Raw genomic sequence first — 22,541 nt, 5'->3', positions numbered from 1 at the left:
AAGGCCTTTGTTTCCTTGGTAGGTGGAGTTTGAGGATGGCTCACAGCTTGTGGTTAAGAGAGATGACGTGTACACGCTGGATGAAGAGCTTCCCAAGAGAGTCAAGTCTAGACTGGTGAGTGTGTACTTTCTGTGTGCCCTTGGTTCCCATCTGGGAGGGAGGGAACACAGCAAGGATGTGTCCCTTGGTTTTTCTTCTTCGGGGTGGTTGGCCATAAAGTGCTCACTTGGCTTGCCTGTTCTTCTGTAGTCAGTAGCCTCAGACATGCGCTTCAATGAGATTTTCACGGAGAAAGAGGTTAAGCAGGAAAAGAAACGGCAACGAGTTATCAACTCAAGATACCGGGAAGATTACATTGAGCCTGCACTATACCGGGCCATCATGGAGTAGGTGCTTCCAGCGGCCAGGAGAGTCCCAGCTGCCAAGGCGAAAGCACTCTGGGGTTCCGCAGCACAGCAGACACTTGGAATTCTGAAGTCTCTAAAAGTGAACTGTAAAATGAAAAGGAATGAAATAACCGACCCCATCATCTTCTCACCCCACCCTCATCGCATTCCACTGTAATGAAACAATAAGCCGTACTTGGACATGTGGCAGCAGCCGCTGATCTCCCAGCTGATGGGCTGAGCACTGGAACGCTGTGGCTGCATGGGCCCCAGTCTGTAATGGGGTCGACTGTGCTGGCTGGGCTGGTTGCCCTGTTCCTGGCCTTGGACTTAGCTTCCTAACGATCACCTGCACCAACTAGGCAGAGGTGCTGGTGCTTGCCCCCTCCCCCTTTTTGTATTTATGTGTGTGTGTGTGTGTGTGTGGTGTGTGTGTGTGTGTGCGCGCGTGTGCGTGTGCGCGCGTGTGTGTGCGCGTATGTATGTTTGGTCTGGACCAGCTTCTGCCCGCCCCTGGCCTTTACTTTCTTCCTTGCCTATCCAGGGCAACAAAAATGTGAAATTCTGCCCTCAGCTGAACTGAGTAAGGGCCCCTGGGGGTTGGCTGCAGATGGCTGTGGCATCCGTTTGTCTCTGGAACTGCCTCAAGAGAGTGCTGGCAAAGCTGCAGCGATGAGATGCTAAGGAGTTAACGCCACCTCTTTGCCTTCTCTTGAAGGAGAAGATAGGGGTAATCTGGGTGTGTGCCCATATCACTCTAGGCACAGAGCCCCTGTGGACAGTATTAAAGGGTGTGGGTGGGGAATACTCTGAAGGGGGATCTAATGATGGAAGCAGGCAGAGCCTGGCGGATGAGTCTGTCAACAGAAAATTGCAATCATGCAGGGGCTGGGAGGGTTAAGATGAACTGGGGCCGCTGGAGGCCAGGGGGTGGGTTTAGATATGCCCCCTGGTCTGGGGGTGGGAGGGAGCTGATTTGGGAGCGGGGTGGGACTGGAGGGCAACACTGAAGGGGTTAAACAGGTTTTTGCTCCTTATGAATTTGTTTGCCTGGGCCCAGGGTTGGAGGGATTCACACTTATACCGTATGTATACAAGAATCAGATTTTAATACTTCCCCTTTTTTTGTTACGTATGAACGCTATAAACCAAATTATTTTGAAAACCGGTGCATCACCTTGTCCTTAGCAATAAAACGTGTTGAGCAGAGGATTGGCTGTGTCTGCCCCAAGGAGCCTGAGTGGCCCAGGGTCAGGCCGGGAGTGTATCTAGAGTCATAGGCTCTGGAGCAGGGCCATGCATTTTAAGAAGACTCAGTAAGGCAGGATCTAGGAAGCCCTCCTAAAGAGATGGGCTCCTTGTCAAGTTCTGGTCCTGTGGCTCTGTATGGTGGGACCTGGGAAGTAGAGGCACCTCTGGCCGTGAGTACCTCCTTTTGCTTCTCTGGCCCTAGAGATGGGAAGGAAGAGGTGATAGATGAAGGACCAGACCACTTCCACAACTTGTAAAACTGAGTTTGATCTCTCTCATCTTGACCCCACTTGTTAATAACTTCATCGAGCAGGTATAAGTTTATGCCAGTGTCCGTTCCATAAAAATTGTAGAACCAGCTTGAAAGAAGGCAGTACATTTTAGGTGCTTGAAAAGCAAGGGATTGACAACCCCTGCCCCCCACCCCGTGCGCGCTTCCCTTAGGTCCTGAAGCTGTTCTGAGTTGCCTGTAGTTGGTGAGACGCTTCCCCGGAGGAAGACCCGGTCCCTTGGACCCCCATTGGGTTCCTGAGGTCCAGGTGGACAAGGTTAGAGCAGCAGCAGCAGCAGGGGTGGGAGGGGCAGTGAATTGGGCACAGCAGAGCTGTTCAGCTGGTCTTGGACAGCCAGGCACTAGGTCCTATTTCTTGGCCCCTGCCAGGTGCGGGAGAATCTTGGGTCAGCTCAGCAACTCAATGCTTCTTTGTGTCCTGGGGCTTGGGAGGTGGCTGCCACCTCTGGTGTCTGATTGTGGGGGAAGGGAGGAGCAGCAGGTCTCAAAAATACCTACTTTTCTATGCCAGTTCCCTCCTGGGGCCAAGAAATGGAGGCTGAATTTTTTGTCCAGCACCCAAGGATTCCCAGGTGAGCGTGGACAGAGCCAGGCCTTAATGGATCGGCAAGCCCTGGGAGCACACATCTTTGGAGGGAAGAAACACTTCCCCAGACTTGGCAGGGTCCCAGACCTCCCTACATTTCACTGACCCTACCATCCCCAGCCCTGCTGAAGGACAGGCAGGGTAGTCCCTTCTGTAACCCCAGCAGAGTTCTTGCTCAACAGCTGACTATTTTTCTAGAAACTTTCACGTTTTGTTTTGGTCAAATGTAATAACCTCCTGGGAAACTGAAGTTTAAAGAGGTGATGAGAGTCTCAAGTCCCACGGAACAGGCCCTCTTGCCTGCAGTCAGGCCCAGGCCTCAGCGGACTGACTGACTCCAGGGAAGCGTGCACCAGCCTGTCTTAGGCAGGCTCCCCTCAGAAGCCTTTTGGCCAGGGCAAACTGCCCTCCTTTGGTGAGGCAGCGTCTTTGGGTGGGCAACCAAGGATCACAGCCGGACAGTTCCTCCTCTCTTCCGTAACTTCCCTCGGGGGAATTACGTTTTAAATTGTGCCCCAGTAGGGTGGGAGAAAAGCTGGGACCTCCGGAACTGAAAAGGGTAGACGAGATGGGGCGGAATGGTCCTGTGCCCGGAATAAAAAGAGGCTCTAAAGTAGTAATAAGGGCAGCCAGCGACCGCTGTCCACCCAACTCCACAGGATTGAGCAGGGTCGCCCAGCCCGTGGAGGTCCACAGCCTTGTGTCTCAGCCTGTTTCCAGGCGGATGCCTGCGTCCCTCAGTGTGGAATGACCGTGTACCCCCGTCTCTCGCACGGCCGAGGAAACAGGCTCTCGAGGGATCATCTCGGCGGACAGCGAGCCCTGCGGCCGTCAGAGGTCCGCATCCCAGACGCGCGCCCTGCGGGGCGTGAAGCCGGGGAAAGATTCCTCAAGGCGGCGGATAGGCTCCGGAGAGCCGAGGGGTGGGCGTCGGCGCGGAGCCAGCAGGCCAGGCCCGCTGGACCCACGCCCTGAACCGCCAACAGCCCGAGTCCCGGCGGGCGGGCGAGGCGAACGGGCCGGAAAACTCGGGGGTCCAGTGTCTAGCGGGCCGCTTCGGGCTTGCGTCCGCTCTCTGCCTGCAGTGCAGCCCCGCATTGGTCAGCCCGGCGCCCCGCCCGGCTCCCGCGCGCCGATTGGCCGCGGATGCCCAACCCCCGGTGAGGGCGCTGAGGCGGAGAGTGGGATTGGTGGTCCCGTCGTCCACGGGTCGGGGTCGCGGCCGCGCGCTCCGCCCGCCGCTGCGTCCCCACTATGGCGGCGCCCAGGCGGCCCACCGCGACTTGGGCGCCCGCTGGGGTTCCCCGCGGCTGCCGCCGCCGCATTCGCCGTCGCCCCCGCCTTCCCAGCAGCGTCGGGCCGGGCGCCGCCTACCGCCTGCCTCCCTCTCCGCTGCGGTAAGGGCCGGTCCTGCGCGCGTCGGGGCGGGCAGTCACCACGGCTAACGGGCGCCGCCGCCCCTCCCCTCCCCCGCAGCTCGCGGTCCCCGGGTTGGTGGGGTGCGGAGCCCGCGCGCGCTGGTGCTGGGGAAGGAGGGGTCGGGCGCGGCCCAGCCGTCTCCGAATAACGAAGTCCGGCTCGGACTGGGGGCTCGGGCCGGGAGTCCGGTCCCTGGGAGACCTCGCCTGGGTAGGGGCTGCCAGGCCTCGGGGGAGAGGACGGCTGAACCCGGGCCGAGCAGTCTGAGGTCACCTGCGCGCGAGACCCCGCAGCGCTGCGCACCTTGGCGCAGAGGAAGGACCTGGTCAGGCGGGCCTTCGCTATGGGAAGAGGGAGGAAAAGTGGAAAACCTGAGTGGGAATCAGCAGCGTACGGGTAGCGGCTGTCATTGCTTATTGCTCTACCAGCCGCCAGATGTTCCGGGGACTGAGGTCAATTTTACTGACAAAGTACGCCTCTTACTTCCTTTTCTCTGGCATTTCTCCCCATTGTTTGCCCTGTGATTTTGTTTGCAGGAGGAAATGTCTTAGTGATGAGAGCAGGTTTGATTAGGATGGTCTGCCACGAACATTTTGAATTCCTCTTTGCAACAGTGCTCGTTTTTATGATTCCTTGATAGACCTCACTTATGTTTGTGTTTCCCGCACATAGGAGGAAGGAGAGAAACGTGTGAACTGACTCAGTGCAATTAATTGAGAGAGGGACCAATGAAGGCAGCTGTTATTTTGTTAAAAACAAAACAAAAAAACAACAAAAACTTACAAACTTTTCTGTGGATACACTTTGAATTAACTATACTATAGCTAGTTGAACAGGAAGGTAGAAAAAAAGCACTTATTGGGTTCATGAAAATAAATAGACCGCATGGAAAATTAGGTTATTTCTAAGTCAGAATCACCTTGGAGTGATGATCATTTAACTGTTGGGTATACTGTTGGGTCAACAGGGTTAAAAGGAAGCTGTCACAAAAATTTATGACCGAAATGATATTTTCAAATAATCTCTTAAGGCAATAGCAGCTCCTAAGATTAAAGATTCTTAACTCAAGGATATTTTGAAGTATTAAGTGATGAATCTCCCTATTTCACATGTCTAAATGTCTAATCAGAGCTTAATAAAAGTAAATTATTAATGAGAAAAAAAGATGTGCATATTCTTAGAGACTAAGTGACTTTGATCATCAATAAAGTGTCTATCAAGTACATATTGTATGCAAGGCAGTGCAACTGTGGGGACCTCACGACCTGTATTGTATGAGACTTGTTCTCATGGGCCTATGAGATGGTTGTGGGGATAAAGGGCACACAAGAAAATGATCACTAACAAAATGGTCTCTAGAATTCTAAGACAGTAGGTCTATGAAAATTCTGGAGAAGGAGAAATCCATGTGTTTGAAGAAGGTTTCACAGGAGAGCTGAGGCTTGAGTTGAGCCATGAATGGGTAGGCCTGGGTGGTGAAGAGGAAGGAGAAGTGAGGAAATGAGAAAGTGAGGATGGGAAAGGTGGCAGGGGAGAACCCAAAACTCTCATGGGTAGTTCCAGGGGGTTCTTATTAGAAAAAGTGGGAGATGAGGTTATACAAAAAAGGCAGGTTGATGGCATCAAATCAGGAAGTAACTTTGTCCTGGGTGGAGCAAAGGGTAAACAAGTAGTAGTACTTCCGATGAAACTGGAGCTAGCTATTAGAAAGATAGACAGTAGCACTTTATGTGCCCTTGTCACTTTTCTGAGTAACCTTAGCTATTTAGAATAATGGTCCTCTCAGCTACCCAGGATCTGCACCTCAAGAATCATTCTTGCCTTTCTTTTTTTCCCCCCTTGTATTAAGTTGGTTGCCAGGTCTTGTTGCTGCTACCTCCACACTATGTCTAGCTTCTTTCTGTTCCTACTGTCATCACACTGATTTGGGGCCATTGATCCCATTCCCTCGAATTACTGCAGAAACCCCCTAGCTTTCCCCCCCATCCCTTCCATCTATCCTGTGTACTGTCATCACTTGCAGGTATCTCAATTCCCCAGGCTAGACTTTTATTTATTTTTTTTGGCTGAGTTGGGTCTTTGTTGCTATGTGCGGGCTGCACACGGGCTTTCTCTAGTTGCGGTGAGCGGGGTCTACTCTTCGTTTTGGTGCGCGGGCTTCTCATTGCGGTGGCTTCTCACTGCAGAGCACAGGCTCTAGGCGCACGGGCTTCAGTAGTTGTGTCTCGCGGGCTCTAGAGCACATGCTCAGTAGTTGTGGCGCACGGGCTTAGTTGCTCTGCAGCATGTGGGATCTTCCCGGACCAGGGCCCGAACCCGTGTCCCCTGCACTGGCAGGCAGATTCTTAACCACTGCGCCACCAGGGAAGCCCCAGCCTAGACTTTTAATGGCTTCCTACCGTCTGTTGAATTAAGCACAGACCAGCCTAGCCTGGGCAGTATGGGTAAACTCATTTCTTGCCATTCCCTTAGATTTTATTATATTTTCCAAGTTTGTGGAACTATTTGCTCTTTGTTGCTGTCGTGCTCTGTTGCTTTTTCTATCCTAAATGACCCCCTTGAATCTCTAATTGTTGGTTCTCACACATGTTTCAGGGCCGTTTGATTGGAACTCTCTCTGTGAAGCTTTTCTGTACTTTTCTCCCTATCTAGATGGGACTTGTTTCTCCTTCAAACCATTATAACACTAGAGTCTGCCTTTTGCCCCAATTGCCAACATAAGACTGCAGCTTTTTCAAGCCATGGGCCATCTTCTTCATTATCTAGCACAGTGTTTTGTACATAGGAGGTACTTGGCAAATATATTTTATATTGAACATAGCTTTGAACCAGGATAGATGCAAAGAAAATTCTTTGTGCAAACAAAATGTCCATCATAAAATCTGTAAATGAAGTTACTTATGTGAGATAATTTGTTACTGACAGAGCTGGTGTATTGGTCTGGATAGCTTGGATTAGGCTTCATTAACAAAAACCCTTAAGACTTCAGTGGCTTAACAGAACAAAAGTTGACTTCTCATTCATGCCACATGTCCAGCATGACTGCACAGGTAACTCTCCTCCTCTCAGTCACTCAGGGACCCATGCTGTTGGAAACTCCATCTTAATATGGTGTTTCCATGATCATTTTGATCGAGTGGAAGATGGTGATCAAGGGACACTGGACTTTCAAGTTTCCATCCTGAAGTGGCACCTGTCACTTTCATTTCCATATCATTGGCTAAAGCAAGTCATATGGCCATGCCTAACTTTAAAGAAGGGCAAGGAATTGCTGTCTTAGCATGTGCCTGGAAAGCAAAGAGCCAGAAGTAACTGTTGGACAGCAGTAATGACTGCTACATCTTCTTTGAGTATCACGGCCCATGGAAGATTAGAGGTAGCGAAATCAGATGGGCTACTAGAGAGAAACACATTGACAGTAGCAAGAAATAATAGCTCTAACTAGGCATGGAATGAGGGTGGATTGGAAGTCAGAAATCCATTACAAGCACTGTAATGCTTGTAATGTAACAGGCCGAGGCTGTTGATACGAGGGCAGTCAGTGATTTTCCAGTCATAGCACAGTCATTCCTGAGGGCATCACTATTTTACAGCACCCTCAGTGATGAACACAGAAATAGTCCTGAGGCATCCACAGAAAGTTCAATTATATTCAGGATACACAATTTAAAAAGCAAGGAAGTGTGTACTAACTCAAGGTACATTTTCACTTGAATGGTTAAAAAGGATCCTAGTTCAACCTTACTGGTTTAATTGGGTTTAATTGAGGCTATAAAACTTTGGCGCTTGGGGAGGAGATTTCGCTTTTAACAAAGAAAGTGAAACCTGGGTTGAAATCTTGCTCCTGCCATCGATTATCTAACATTGAGCAAGTGTCTGATTCTGAAGTCCAAGTTGCATCATCAGTGAAATGCGTAGGGTGGTTATGAGTTCACTTTATGTAAAGTGCTTTGCCCAGTTCCTAGTTCAAGGTAAGGACTCATGATTATGATTATCAATGTCAGCAGCAGCAGCAGCAGCAGGATTTGAAGAAACTTTGAGAAATCAGGTAAGGAAATCTCAGGATTTCCCCAGATTTTCCTACCTTTTTCCACTTCCTTGGCATCCTGTCACACCTTTCTTTCTTTTTTTTTTCTTTTGCGGTACGCGGGCCTCTCGCTGTTGTGGCCTCTCCCGTTGCGGAGCACAGGCTCCGGACGCGCAGGCTCGGTGGCCATGGCCCACGGGTCCAGCCGCTCCGCGGCATTTGGGATCTTCCCAGACCGGGGTACGAACCCGTGTCCCCTGCATCAGCAGGCGGACTCTCAACCACTGTGCCACCAGGGAAGCCCACACCTTTCTTATTTTCACATTTATTCTATTTTATTTTGCTTGGTTGTATATGTGTCTGTGTCTTCTACTGTACTAGGCCCTCTAGTCACCCCATAAGTAGCTATTGAGCATGAACTGTCTGCTAACCTCTGTGCTAGGTTATGGCATTACAAAAACAAAAGGCATATCCCGGGCCTCAAAGAGCCTTTAGTCTGGTAGGACCAGAAACCAGTGAACCTGTAGTTAGAATACATTGTAACGGGCTATGTTTGAGGGTCCTGTGGGATCTCCTAAAAAGAGAATCTGATGCCACACAGGGAATATAAATAATGGTTTTCCAGAGAAGCTCACACCTACCTAAGTCTTGGATCACTAGTTAGTAGCTGGGTAGATGTGGGTTTAAAAGGCTTTTCAGGCAGGAAACAATGTGTAATGGCCTAGAAACACAAGAGAGTGTGGCTGCATTCTGAAGATGCTTGAAAGGCAGGAGAATAGGGTATGTTTGGGGAGTGTGTGGAGGCTGCAGAAGTTAGACTGAAGCTTGTGAGTTCAGGAGTTTATTGTGATGAGGAGGAGGAGCCACTGAAGGGTTTGAAGGTAGGAAATGACTTTATCAGCTTTGCCTTTTAGGAAGATCAGTGTGTGTGGAGGCAGCAGAGGAGTGAATGTCCTTTTTCTCCGACATGGGAGGTTCTGAGGTTTGCAACCGTAGTGCCATGTCTGCTACAGGGTCATAAAATATTATGGATGAAGAGAGCTTAGAATGAGGTGAGGCTGGAGGGAAGGTTACCATTTAGGCTACTGCAGTAATAGTAAGAGTGTGTCCATGTCCTGCCTGGGGATAGAGGAGAGTCAGCAGACCAAGATTGCCATCATGGCTTCACCAGTTTCTAAGGTGTGGCCTTGGGCAGGCTTTAGAACCTCTTGTGTACTCTCGGTTTTCAAATTGGTAAAATGCGGATAAAAATACCTACCTTGCAAGGTTCTGAGAATTTGAGCAAATAGTTGTAAAAAGCCTGCTCCTGTACTATTAAATACATAAGGGACCTCTTATCATAAAAATAATAGTTTTAAGATTTTAAAAAATTAATTAAGTAAGTAAGTAATTTTTGGCTGTGTCGGGTCTTAGTTGCAGCATGCCGGCATCTTTTGCTGTGGCGTGCGGGCTCCAGAGTGCGTGGGCTCTGTAGTTGTGGTGCACGGGCTCGGGCTTAGTTGCTCCACGGCATGTGGGATGTTAGTTCCCCGACCAGGGATCGAACCCATGTCCCCTGCATTGGAAGGTGGATTTTTCACTGGACCACTAGGGAAGTCCCAGTTTTAAGATTCTTAATGCTTAGTATATTCCCTGGTTCACAGTAGGTGATCGTTAGCCTAAAATCATCTGCCAGCACTGTGGTTTTATTTATACATCTTTTTTTTTGCGGTACGCGGGCCTCTCACTGTTGTGGCCTCTCCCGTTGCAGAGCACAGGCTCCGGACGCGCAGGCTCAGCGGCCATGGCTCACGGGCCCAGCCGCTCCGCGGCATGTGGGATCTTCCCGGACCAGGGCTCGAACCCGTGTCCCCTGCATTGGCAGGCGGATTCTTAACCACTGCGCCACAGTGATGGTGGTCTGGGTGGGTTGGGCATGAGAGAATTATCCTGAGATCAAGAAGGGAAGAGTTGGTTGATATGAATATCATACCAATTTAAACATTCTTTAAATGCCAACAAATTATATATGGTCATTCAGCCGTTCCCAGCCCTCACCCAGAAGTGACACATGCACGTGTGCATACACTCTTGTCGCTGATGTTTTAATGTGCTCACTGCTTGGGCTGCTAAAATGTATGTGCTTCTTCAGCGTGTCATCATCGTTGTTGACTGTGTCCCCCTGAAATTTTGCTCCTCCTCAGTCTTCTTCTGAAATGTTTGTAAAGATGATAATGGGGGTTTAATCCCAATTTGTTCTCCTTTAGGTTCTGCCTGGTCATCCTGGTTGACAGGAGTTCCTTCCCTGTGCACTTCTGCACAACTTATATTATTCTGATTAAATGTTATCTACTGCCTTGTCTTATTATTTGTCTATATGTCAGTAAATTCCCCTTTTCCTTGATGTTAGTTTTCTTTACAAAATAATGGAAAGATGGCATGTTTATGTGTTTTTGACATGACTTAAAACCCACAGAAACCTTGTGTTTGAAATATGTTAAACAGGCTAGAATATTCTGTTCCTAAGTTTTCAAAGTATATGTATGGCAGTGATTTTCAGAGTTTTTGATCTCAGGACCCCTTTATAAGTTATAAAAATTATTGAAACCCCAAAGAACTTTCATTTTATGGGTTTTGTCTATTGATATTTAATGTATTAAAAGTTACTGAGAAAATTTTAAGTCACAAGAATACACGAGCACGCATTCCATTAGCTGTGAGGACAGTGATATAGTCACATGTCATCATGTGTTACATAGCCTCTGGAAAACCGTGCTGGACCCTTGGTGAGAGAAAGAGAGTGAACAGGGCAAATAATGTCTGAGAATTACGTGAAAACAGTTTTAAACTCGTGGATCTGAAACTGTGCACCTCAGATTGGGATTGAACCCATGTGCCAGGACTCAAACCCAGCCTAAACCCAGATTGGGATTTGAACTCATGTGGCTGGGACTCGAACCCGGCCAAAAGCCACAGTCTTCCAACTGAGATCACACACTGGTTTCAGGACTTAATGAAACTCAGGTTCTTGATGTCTCATCGCAGAAAGAATTCAGTGAGAGACAAAGTGATAGGTAAGAAGTGGGTTTATGTAGAGGGAAACACTCCACAGACACAGTGTGGGCCATCTCAGAAGGTGAGAAAGGCACCAGGGTATGGGGTTGTCCGTTTTTATAGGGGTGGGTGATTTCATAGGCTAATGAGTGGGAGGAGTATTCCAGCTATTTCAGGAAGGGGAAGGGATTTCCAGGAATTGGGCAACCGCCTACTTTTTAATCCTTGTGGTCTGTCTTGGAACTGTCATGGTGCTTGTGGGTGTGTCATTTAGCTTGCTGATATGTTACAGTGAGCGAATACTGAGGCTCAAGGTCTAGTGGAAGTCGACTTGTCCCGCCATCTTGGACCCATTTGGTTCTAATCAGTTTATGTCATGTTCTAGAGCTATGTCATTCTTTCAAAGGTTGTGCCCTATCCCCTTCCCTCCTGTTTCAGATCCACTGAAAGGGTCTTGGGGACTGTCTGGGGTCCTTGGACCACAGTTTGAGAACTGCTGGCATGTAGATATGAGAGTTTTTATAAATGACACTTTTACATCTTTTTGGCAACAAAATAACGTAAGGATGGAAACACTGCCAAACATCTGTTGTCAAAATGCACTCAACGTATTTTCTTTAAAAACAAACAAACAAACGAACAAAACTAGTTTCTAGCTTTTGTTAAGACATGTTCTTCACCTTGAAAGGGCAGATGTGTGTATTTTGGAAAATCTTCTAGGTGCCATACTATTAACAGACATTTGTCATCCCAGAAAAGTTTAGCAAACTTGGAACACCCGTATGTTTGTAAAAGAAGAATATACAGCTGCTCTTTAAGTTCTGGAAGTCTTATACATGCTTGGCCAGATGATAACCAGAGAACTTCTTTGAGGCACAAGAGTTTCATGGTTACTCACCATCTCATTGTCAAGTTTAGTTATGATCCTATTTATTTAAAATATGATCCAATTTTTATGAAATTAACCACATTGATGTCACTTAATGCATAAACTGCACTGCATCACGAAGCAAATGGTAATTACGTAATGGTACCATTACCCCCCACGCTCTGGAACTTTCACACTTTTTGAGGATTCTTTCTGAACCTCATGTGCCCCAAGATGTCTGACATAGGGATTGTTTGAGGAGGCCAGTGTCCACTGAAATTAAATATCAGAAAAGTTTATAAACAGGAGTTCTGGTATTTTCTTTTGTTACCTTGGTGAATCTTTGTGTGCCTTTGAGATGTCTATTCTCTCTGACAGTGAATGGCCTGGGCTGTTACAACAGCCTCTTCTTGCTCTTGCTTGGCCTTTTCCAGGCTGTCCTCTGTATTGCTACTCAAGTGATCTTTCTAAAATACAGATAGGACTATATCATTTCTCTGCTTACTCCCTTCACTGGTTCTCCATTGCCAGTGGGATAAATTTCAGACCCCTTAGCATGGCATCTAAAGCCTCTCTACCTTTTTACTGCTTCAGCTTCTTCATTGAAGCTTTTCTGGAACCTCACAGACAATCATAAATTTCCAGCACCTCATAATGTCTGTACCTGTTTAACTACATGCATCACACTGTTCTCGAGGGCAGGTACCACACTGTGTTCCTACTGCTATACTCAGGTGTGTAGTAATGGCTTCTGCCTGGACTGATAAGATGGCATAGCTTCCATCGTGGTTCCAGCATAGTTATTCTGCAATATTATATTTTTTTCCTTGCCCTTTTTAAAAAAAGATATGAGCAGATAAACAATGTGGAACTACTACATAGGCCTAAGACATCTGAAGTCTCAGAGACATAATAGCAATGAAAGGGAACATTTATCTTGTATTTTCTAATGATGTATTTTACACATACAAGAACAGAATAATATGATGATACCCATCACCAAATCTTAATATGCCATATTACGTCAGTTTTTTTTTTTTAAGAAACAGAACATTACAGTTCCAGTAAAAGCCTCATGTATTTTTCCCTGGTCTCCTCCGTACTTCACCAGAGAAAACACTATCTTGAATTTAAAGTTTTAAACTTCCCATGCATGTTTTTATGCTCTTGTGGTTTTGCTACATGTTGTGTGTCTATATGCCATGCATAGCAGGGGCCAGCAAACAGGCCGGCAGGTTTTATTGGAACACAGCCATGCCCATGTTTAAGTATTGTTCTTGACTGCTTTTGTGCTGCAACCTTCTGTTTCCAGTTTTCTGGACATGCTGCCGTCTCCCAGCCACCTTCAACACCAGTCCCCACCATTTCATCTCAGCTGGCCCAAAGCAAGATCATCTTTTCAAATATTCCAGTTGCATTTTCTCAAGACTGATTGGAGTCAACTTTTCCAAATAAAGAATTACGTCTAGAAGCTTGTCCTCTGAACACACCATTAAAACAAATAATCAGAAACCCAATAAAACCAAACATTAACAGCTCTTATTCAGAAAGGCTTTTTGTTTGTTTGTTTGTAAAAACAGAAATGAACTAAAACATGCAAAACTGAAAGTTCTGTTTCCTTGGATTTTTACCCGTCTCCCCTAGGCTTTTTTCTCAGCTACTGATAAAGGGAACATCTGACCAGGGACAAAATCTTTGCAGTTTTACTCTTCTGCCTTCCATTTTTAAAACCTTAGTGTAGATATCTAATTTGTACTCAGAAAGTCACTGACTGCCCATGTTACACAAGTCTAGGTCCAATGACGTGGTACTTTCAGCAGGTAGAGTTTAATGTAAGGACTATTAACTTTAACAGTGAATTGGAGTAACGAGATTAGCTAGTAAGTAGTAAAGAAATAAGCACTTGGAAAGATGCTCAACATGATTAGCCATCAGGGGAATGCAAATCAAAACCACAATGAGGGGCTTCCCTGGTGGCGCAGTGGTTGAGAGTCCACCTGCCGATGCAGGGGACACGGGTTCGTGCCCTGGTCTGGGAAGATCCCACAAGCCACGGAGCGGCTGAGCCCGTGAGCCATGGCCACTGAGCCTGCGCGTCCGGAGCCTGTGCTCCGCAATGGGAGAGGCCACAACAGTGAGAGGCCCACGTACTGCAAAAAAAAAAACAACCACAATGAGATACCACTTCCTACCCACCCACTAGGCTGGCTATAATCAAAAAGACAGGTAATGAGTGTTGGCACAGGTGTGGAGAAATCAGAGCTCTCATACACTGGTGGGAAAACAGTGGCATTTCCTCAAGTAGTTAAACATAGAGTTACCATATGACCTGGGTATATTTCACTCCTACATATATACCCAAGAGAAATTAGAACTTATGTCCCTATAAAAATTTGTACATGAATATTCATTGTAGCATTATTCAGCCAAAAGGTGGAAACAGCCCACATGTCCATCAACTGACAAATGGATAAATAAAAGATGGTCCATATAATGGAATGTTATTTGGCAATAAAAAGAAATGAAGTACTGATGTGCACAAACCTTAAAAACATTGTGCTAAGTGAAAGAAGCCTGTCACAAAGGACCACATATTGTTTGATTCCATTTATATGAGATATCTATAAACATTTGCCTATGCTATGGAACAAAGGAGTTTAGTAGTTGCTCAGGGCTGGAGGTTTGTAGGGGATGACAGCTAAGGGGTGTGGGGAATCATTTCGGGGTAATAGAAATGTTCTAAAATTGATTGTGGTCATGTTTGCACAACTCTGAAAATACTAAAAGCCATCGAAAGGTATACTTTGGGTGAGTTGTATAGTACAAGGAGCAGCCGCTACCTCAGGGATGAGCTAGAGTGCTCGACAAAGAGCTCCCCAACCTGCCTCACACCCACCACAGGCCGAGATTCAGACTTTGGTGTAGTGGACATGACAATGGCTCACTGGATTGCAGGTGAGCCACTGTGATGCTGCATGGTGGAGCTTGCCAGAAATCTGCCGTCTTGGGTACTGGGGAAAGCTGTTTACAGAGAGACGTCCCACCAGAGGCACTCTGCTACAAAACTGCCCAAGAGAAGTGCTGAGGGAAGCTGTTGGCCGCTGCTCACTGCTGGCTGCTGTCCACTGGAAAAGTCCTGTGTGCTGCAGGAGCCTACCTAGAGGAACACACTGGAACACACTAGAACCCAGAAGCCATGGCTTTCCAGCACCGTCTAGTGACAAAGCTTGACATCATGTCAACTAGCAAAAGGAATATATTTAAAGGGCCCAGATCCATTTTCACAGAGCAAGCAAAAAGGTTGAATTTGGAGCTAAGAGGCAATAAGTCTGTAATCCACACAGCGGGTAATCGGAACCTCGGCATACCCTTAGCTTTTTAATTCCCTTTGCAGATCTTCAGGTTATCCTTGCCACCTTGGCTATTGCGGCTCAGAGAAGCTGGGACTCTGTATTTTAGGGCCAACTTGCCCTCAGCCCAGTTCTCTCTGATTATCCATTTTTGCATATCTTTTTTTTGTTCTGTATGCTTGGTTCTCTTTTTCAGACACCAATCATACCTATGCCATATGGCAACTATTGTATTTTTGTTTTTTGTTTGGGTTTGTTTTGGTAAATCCTTTTAAACCTTTTATTCTTTTTCATTTTATCTTCCTCATTTTTTTTTTTTTTATTTGCGGTAAGCGGTCCTATCTATCAGTGTTGTGACCACTCCCGTTGCGGAGCACAGGCTCCGGATGCGCAGGTTCAGCGGCCATGGCTCACGGGCCCAGCCGCTCCGCGGCATGTGGGATCTTCCCGGACCAGGGCACGAACCCGTGTCCCCTGCATCGGCAGGTGGACTCTCAACCACTGCGCCACCAGGGAAGCCCTTTATCTTCCTCAAATTTTATCCACCAGGGCCTTCATGACTCTTATTGTGTTTTCAGCAGTTCTTCATTGTTCTCTTTCATTGAGGCTTTTGTTTTTGTGGTGGTGTTATTTTTCTTTCTTCACTTTTCCTGAGTGTTAAATTTACTTTAAAAATGTTGTTTCACTATTTTTTCCCTGAGGCTCTCACTTTAATCTTGGCCCTTAGTTACCGCTTGTTTTTTAGAGCCTTTTGGGAGTGGCGGAGGGGCTGGTAGAACCTTTGTTAATGATCTGTATCCATCCTGTGACAAAGTTTTTTCTGTTGTGTGCTCTTCCTTTACCACACTTCCCCTTGACCCTCCCCCTTCCTTTCTTCCACTTTTGTTTAGATTCTTCACTGGTTACGTTTCATTTTTGTTCAGTTGTACCATATAACTTCTTCAAATGAAAAAAATTATATGACTGAAGTCAGATCATTTGGATTTGAATCCTCAGTCTGCCACTTACTAGCTCTATGATCTTAGATAAGATAATTTTACCTCTCTGTGCCTCAGTTTATTCTCTATATAATGAGAATGATAACCTTGTAGGATTGTTGAGAAGATTCAGTGAATTAAATCATATGAAACTTTTAGAACTGTGGCTAGTCTGCAGTAAGTACTATGTGAATATTAGCAATATTGATTATTTTATCCCCTGCATTGATGTGCAATTAGAAAATACACAATTCTTCTGCATAGAATAGTGTAATATATTGCATGTTAATTAACTACTTAAATCTGCTTAGTCATGCATAAAGTCTGAAAAGGAAGTGTACATTCAGCAAAACCATTTTAAAAAATTGATCTTTTCAGTAACTTGTTCAGGAAGCTGGGTAATAAATAGTACGTAATAGTTTCTAATTAGCTTGCCTCAAAAGGATTCACAGGAGACTTGTTCAGGAAATACTTTGTGGCTTTTGCTCTGTGTAATTTTGTCATAATTGAGTTCATATTCATTATGGCTGCTATTTGAAGGTCAACAAAATTCTAACATTTCAGACTAAAAATTTTTGCTAGGTATAGTTTAGAAAATAACCACATTGTAGGATATTTTAGAAATGACAGGAGTTTGGTGTACTTTGTTTCAGTGAGTTCAAATTTTTATGGAATTTTCTTTTATGGCTAATTAAAATAACCTAGTTTTTTGTACCTTTTTTTGAGCAGACTATAAGTGACTGAACATTTGGTCAGTAAGCAGATAGTTTTTGAATATCTACCAGGGATGCAATGGTGAATAAAATAGACCTGTTCACTGCCTGGATTAGCCAGAATAAAATTTTAAGCAAATTACTGTAAATACTCCTGAGTATAAATGCATTATGTAATGGATGGGGGTATACGGGTGCTGTGGGAATTTCTAATAGGGAGACCTAACCTAAAGTGTGGAGACGGGTAAGGCTTCCCTGTGGAATTAACTTTTAAGCTGAGACTTAAAGGCAGAGTGACAGTTGGCTAGGTGAAGCGGTAGGGGCAAGAAGGCTTCAGCCTGCCATTAGGAGACAGGATGACAAGTTCAAAACACTGAAAGGCGTTCATTGTTGCAGACTCACAGAGGTAAGGTGGTAAGAGATGGTAACAGAGATGGGAGGAGATGTGGGCAGGGGCCAGATCATGCAGTCTTATAGGCCCTGTTAAGGGGTTTGGGACTTTACCCTAAAGATAGTGGGAAATTTACAAAGTTTAAACCTGAGAATAAAATAGATCCACATTGGCTGCTATGTGGAGAATGAATTGAAGAGGATCAAGAATGAATATGGAAGTACCCAGAGGAAATGAAAACAGGATGAAATATACATACACATGTTTATCACAGCATTATTCACAATAGCCAAGATATGGAAACAACCCAAATGCCCATCAATAGATAAATGGATAAAAAAAGATGTGGTACATATACACAATGGAATACTTATTCAGCCATGAGAAAGGAGGCTATCCTGCCATTTGTGACAACATGGATGGACCTTGAGCACATTATGCTAAGTGAGATAAGTCAGGGAAGGACAAGTACTGCACAATATCACTTATATGTGGAATCTGAAAAGCAAACCTGTACAAAAGCAGAGAGTAAATGGAGGTTACCAGAGGTTGAGGGATGGGGGAATAAGTCTGATGACTGTTAAGGGTAGAAACTTGTAGCAAGTCGTAAACAAGCCATAGAGATCTAACATACAGTATAATGAATATAGACAATAATATTGTACCATAATGTAATGTGATAAATGTTGCTTAAATGGCAGTCATATTACAGTATATAAATATATCAAAGTAACACGCTATACACGTTAAATTTACAAAATGTAACGTCAGATTTATCACACACAAAAGAATGGACATGGGAGGCTTATTAGGAGGCTATAGTTGTAGCCCAAACAAAGGGTTATAGTGACTTGAAATACGATGGTAGCAGTGGAGATAGAGGGACAGATGGATTTAAGAAGTATTTAAGAGGTAAAATTCATAGGGCTGGATGACTGATTATATATGGAGGGTGAGAGTGAGAAGGAGGGTAGTGTCAAGGATAATTTCCAGGTTTTTGACAGAAGCACCTGTGAAGGTGTTGCCTTTTATTGAAATAGTGAATACTGGAGGAAGAGGAGGGTTTTTTGGGAAGTCTGAGACATCTGTGAAACATCTAGATGATGATACAGAAATTAAATAAATGGAGTTCCCTGGTGGCCTGGTGTTAGGATTCTGGGCTTTCAGTGCTGGGGCCTGGGTTCAGTCCCTGGTCGGGAAACTGAGATTCTGCAAGCTGCACGGTAAGGCCAAAAAAAAAAAAAAAAAGTTAAATAAATGGACATGGAACTTAGAAGAAGTATCTGGATGGAATATATAAAATTTGGGATAAGGATGGTAATTGTAATCATGGAAGTGGAATGAGATTGCCTTGGGGATATCTGTGGAATGAGAATATAAAAAGCCTGAGACGGCACCCTAAGCTTCTCTCTACATTTAAAATTGCTCGTGCGCTCCCTCTCTCTCTCTCCCTCCCTCTGTCTCTCCTTCTCTCCTCTCCCTCTCTCCCTCTCTTCCTCTCTCTCTTCCCCCCTCCCCCTCCTGCTCCTCTGTCCTCCCTCCTCTGTGTCTCTATCTTTCTCTCTCTATACACACACACACACACACACACATTATGTCTTTAGTATATATTACTTTTTGGAATGTGTACAAATTATATTAATTGTGTTTAGAGTTGGGGGAATATAATTAGAAATATATTAATTTATTTTATCTTTAAACAAACACTTCTTGAATGTGCTGTGTACTAAGTGCTGTGCTGTTATATGTAGGTGATTCACAGACCTAAGTTATAGATTCTGCTTTCAAATTGTATGCTAATTCCTTACAGAGACAGAAAAATAGATAAGGTATTTTACAGTTGCTGTGATAGAGGTAAGCATTGGGTGTTTCAGGAGCACAGATTGCCATAGTGTCGGGCAGTGTTTAAGGAAAGCTTTCTGAAGGAGGTAAGACTTGAACAGAGTCCTAGAAGATGAGTTGGTGTTGCTAAGTAAAGAAGACAAGAAAGAGCTCTTACCACCACACTGTACGCCTCTTACAGTTTGGGATGCTGTAGAAAGGTCAAGTCATGGGAGGACCCCGGTGTCCAGTGGCTTTGGCAATTAAGAGGTCAGTGGTAAACTTAATTGAGCGACAGGTAGGATTGGAAGCCAGATCAGATTGTGGTGGGTGGAAGAATGAATGGGGAGTGAGAAGTCAAACTCCTCTAGGGCAGGGTCTAAATCTGATTGTCTTAGTGTCCTCTGTGCCTTGCATAATTCCTGGCACTTGGTGTTTGTTACATTAGTTTTGAACAGAAGAGAGACAGATCCTTCTCTGAGATAAGATGAATGCATGAGGAGGGGATGAGTCCAGCTGCTGCATTCCCTCTACATGCTGAAGAGAGTTTGCTGTGAGCACTTGTAGCTCTTTACCTGCGTGTTTTTTTTTTTTTTTTTTTTTTTTTTTTGCGGTAAGCGGGCCTCTCACTGTTGTGGCCTCTCCCGTTGCGGAGCACAGGCTCCGGATGCGCAGGCCCAGCGGCCACGGCTCACGGGCCCAGCCGCTCCGCAGCATGTGGGATCTTCCCGGACCGGGGCACGAACCCGTGTCCCCTGCATCGGCAGGCGGACTCTCAACCACTGTGCCACCAGGGAAGCCCCTGTGTGCTTTTTTTTATGGCTGTGCAGGGAGGCCAGGTACCCTCCTGCAGCCAGAAAAATTCTCTGCATTCATCTGTTAGTGTTCTTATGTTTTCATTCTGGTCTTTTTCTTTCTTTCTTTCTTTCAACGTTTTTCATTTGTTACTATATCATAAGCATTTTTCCATGTCATTAAAATTTTTTCATAAACAACATCTTAATTGGCTGCATAATATCATTTGATGTTTATTTGAACATTTATTTGTGCGTTTGGTTTAAGTTTTTTTCTTTTTTAAAAACTTTTAATTTTGAAATAATTTCAGACTTACAAATAAGTTGCAAAAATATTACAAGAACTCCCATATATCCTTCAGCTAGTCTGTGGTGGTGTCTATCAGGTTTCTGCATTGTAAAATTACTCTTTTCCTCTCTGTAATTAATAAGTATCTTGTGGGGGGATACTTTAAGATGATATAATATCCCATTTCTCAAAATATTACTTATTAATTTTAGCATCCTTTGATGTTTCATAGCTGAATTATTACTAAAATGATTGCTAAATAGTGATTTTCTAATTACATTATTCTACACTCATTCCACTGTAAGGGAGAGCTTTTTCCTCTCCTCACTTATTAAATTCTTATTTAATGGGTCATAATCTGTTATTATCAGTCTAAATTGCCCCAGACCTGGCCATTAGGAGTCCCTCAAGCTGACTGCATTTTCCTTTTCACATGGCACTCTTTGAGCACTTTCCTACTTTCAGGCTTATCTTGATAGTGCCTCAGCCCTGGAATCAGCCATTCTTCCAGGGACCCCTGGTTCCTATTACATAGTAGAGAATAGTATTTAAAAACCAAGATCGAGGTGCTAGGTGTGCTCATTGCTACTGGGATATGATTGCTGCCAGGCCCTTTCAGTGGACAGAGCTAGGGCTTACAAGCATGTACATACACAAAAGCACACATACACTGTCCACATCTATAGTTATTTTTATATTTTTGTATGTGTATATATTGAAAACCATCAGTTCACGCTGATACCTTCAATTCCAGTACGACCCAAAAGGTTTATTCTAGTTTTTCTTTTTCTACATTTTCAACTCACTTCTCCATCACTGAGAAATCTGGCTCCTGTTAGCCTCAGTATATTTACTTATTTGGTCAGTCCCTTATCACCTCCTGCCATACCCCCAGACTTATCATGATGGCCTGATGCTCCTCCCCCTCTTAACTCCAGATATATGTGCCTACCTTGCTTGGCCCCTAAAGCCTAATGGCTTTTAGATTAAGTTATTCAGAAAGGAAGAGAGGGAGAGAGCTCATTCCTTTTAAGATTTATTTTTATTTTTTATTTATTTTATTTATTTTTGGTTGCGTCAGGTCTTAGTTGTGCACGTGAGATCCTTGTTGAGGCACGTGGGATCTTTCGTCATGGTGTGCAGGCTTCTCTGTAGTCGTGGTGTGCGTGTTTTCTCTCTCTAGTTGTGGCATACGGGCTCCAGGGTACGTGGGCTCTGTAGTTTGCGGCACGCAGGCTCTAGTTGAGGCGCGTGAGCTCAGTAGGTACGGCGTGCGGGCTTAGTTGCTCCGCGGCATGTGGGATTTTAGTTCTCTGACCAGGGATTGAACCCGCATCCCCTGCATTGTAAGGCGGATTCTTTACCACTGCACCACCAGGGAAGCTCCCTCATTCCTTTTTATGGCTGCATAATCCTCTATTTTGTGAATACACCATAGTTTATTCAATCCTTACTGAAGGGTTTTTTTCTCTTATATTACAAATAGTGCTGCAATAAGTAGCCATGTGCATAAGTCTTTTTGTATTTTTGTCAGTGTATCTTTGGGATAGTTTCTTAGAAGTGAGATCATTGGGTTAAAGGGTAGAAGCATGTATGGTTTTGTTAGATACTGCCAAATCCCTCCTACCACCAGCAATGTATGGGTGTTCTCCCCACAGCCTCCCCACTAGAATGTGTTGTCAAGCTTTTGTCCTGGCAGTGAGTTTGAAATTTCATCTCTTTCCAAATATCGAGATGTTATACTCCTCCTTGTCTTGGAGGTTTTGGCTTATTTTAAGCTCTTACTTGCTTCTTTGTATGTCACCCACTTCTGGAGATCAGCTTCCTGTTTAGGCTGTTTGTTCTACTTCTTTATTTGAAAATCTTTTTCCTTAATGGAAAAGTCAGAAATAAAATAGGTGATTAGTTCGCCATTCTCACTGTCATGTCTGTTGAACAAATGGGTAAATTCGTTGACTGACTGACGGTCGTGTGTCTGCCAGAGCCTTAGGTTGAAGTCACAGTATGGCTGTGGCAGTTCAGATGTCACATCTGCATTCAGGACAGAAGGAGGGGGGAAGGGCTGGGAGCAGCCACTTCAGTCCCCTTTTAAAAGGGAAGAAAAATCTTTCCAAGAACCACCTGCTTTTTGTAGGCAGGCTGTTTATACCTTAAATTTCTTGTTTTTGTCAGAGGATTGGACAGAGTACATGTCCTTTGTGCTACTGGAAATGCAAGTCTCCAATTTCTGTTTCACTTTGAAAACTTTGTACATTTATTACTTGCATGAGTACAAATATTAAAGTTAAATATACAAATACATCGTGAAAAATACCCTCTCCAAACCCACTTTTCAGAGGTAAT

General features: G+C 45.0%; 2 protein-coding genes across 16 annotated transcripts in view; both read left to right on the top strand.

Moving 5' to 3' along the window:
* The window catches only part of KDM4A (lysine demethylase 4A), a 53,112-nt gene extending 51,560 nt beyond the window's left edge, over window positions 1-1,552 (top strand). For all 11 annotated transcript variants that reach the window (XM_060140287.1, XM_060140290.1, XM_060140285.1 and 8 more), the window contains 2 exons: window positions 23-115; window positions 251-1,552. In XM_060140287.1, the coding sequence (XP_059996270.1) occupies window positions 23-115; window positions 251-391 (234 nt within the window). In that variant the 3' untranslated portion in view covers window positions 392-1,552. The remainder of the gene's footprint in view (window positions 1-22; window positions 116-250) is intronic.
* Window positions 1,553-3,774: 2,222 nt separating this feature from the next.
* The window catches only part of ST3GAL3 (ST3 beta-galactoside alpha-2,3-sialyltransferase 3), a 232,037-nt gene continuing 213,270 nt past the window's right edge, over window positions 3,775-22,541 (top strand). For all 5 annotated transcript variants that reach the window (XM_060140277.1, XM_060140274.1, XM_060140276.1 and 2 more), the window contains exon 1: window positions 3,775-3,913. The gene's annotated coding sequence lies outside the window, so the exon portion shown is untranslated. The remainder of the gene's footprint in view (window positions 3,914-22,541) is intronic.

The sequence above is a fragment of the Lagenorhynchus albirostris genome, chromosome 2 (assembly GCF_949774975.1).
Source record: "Lagenorhynchus albirostris chromosome 2, mLagAlb1.1, whole genome shotgun sequence".
Taxonomy (NCBI): Eukaryota; Metazoa; Chordata; class Mammalia; order Artiodactyla; family Delphinidae; genus Lagenorhynchus; species Lagenorhynchus albirostris.
The sequence above is the reverse complement of the archived record's forward strand: the minus strand, read 5'-3'. Positions and strand labels throughout refer to the sequence as shown.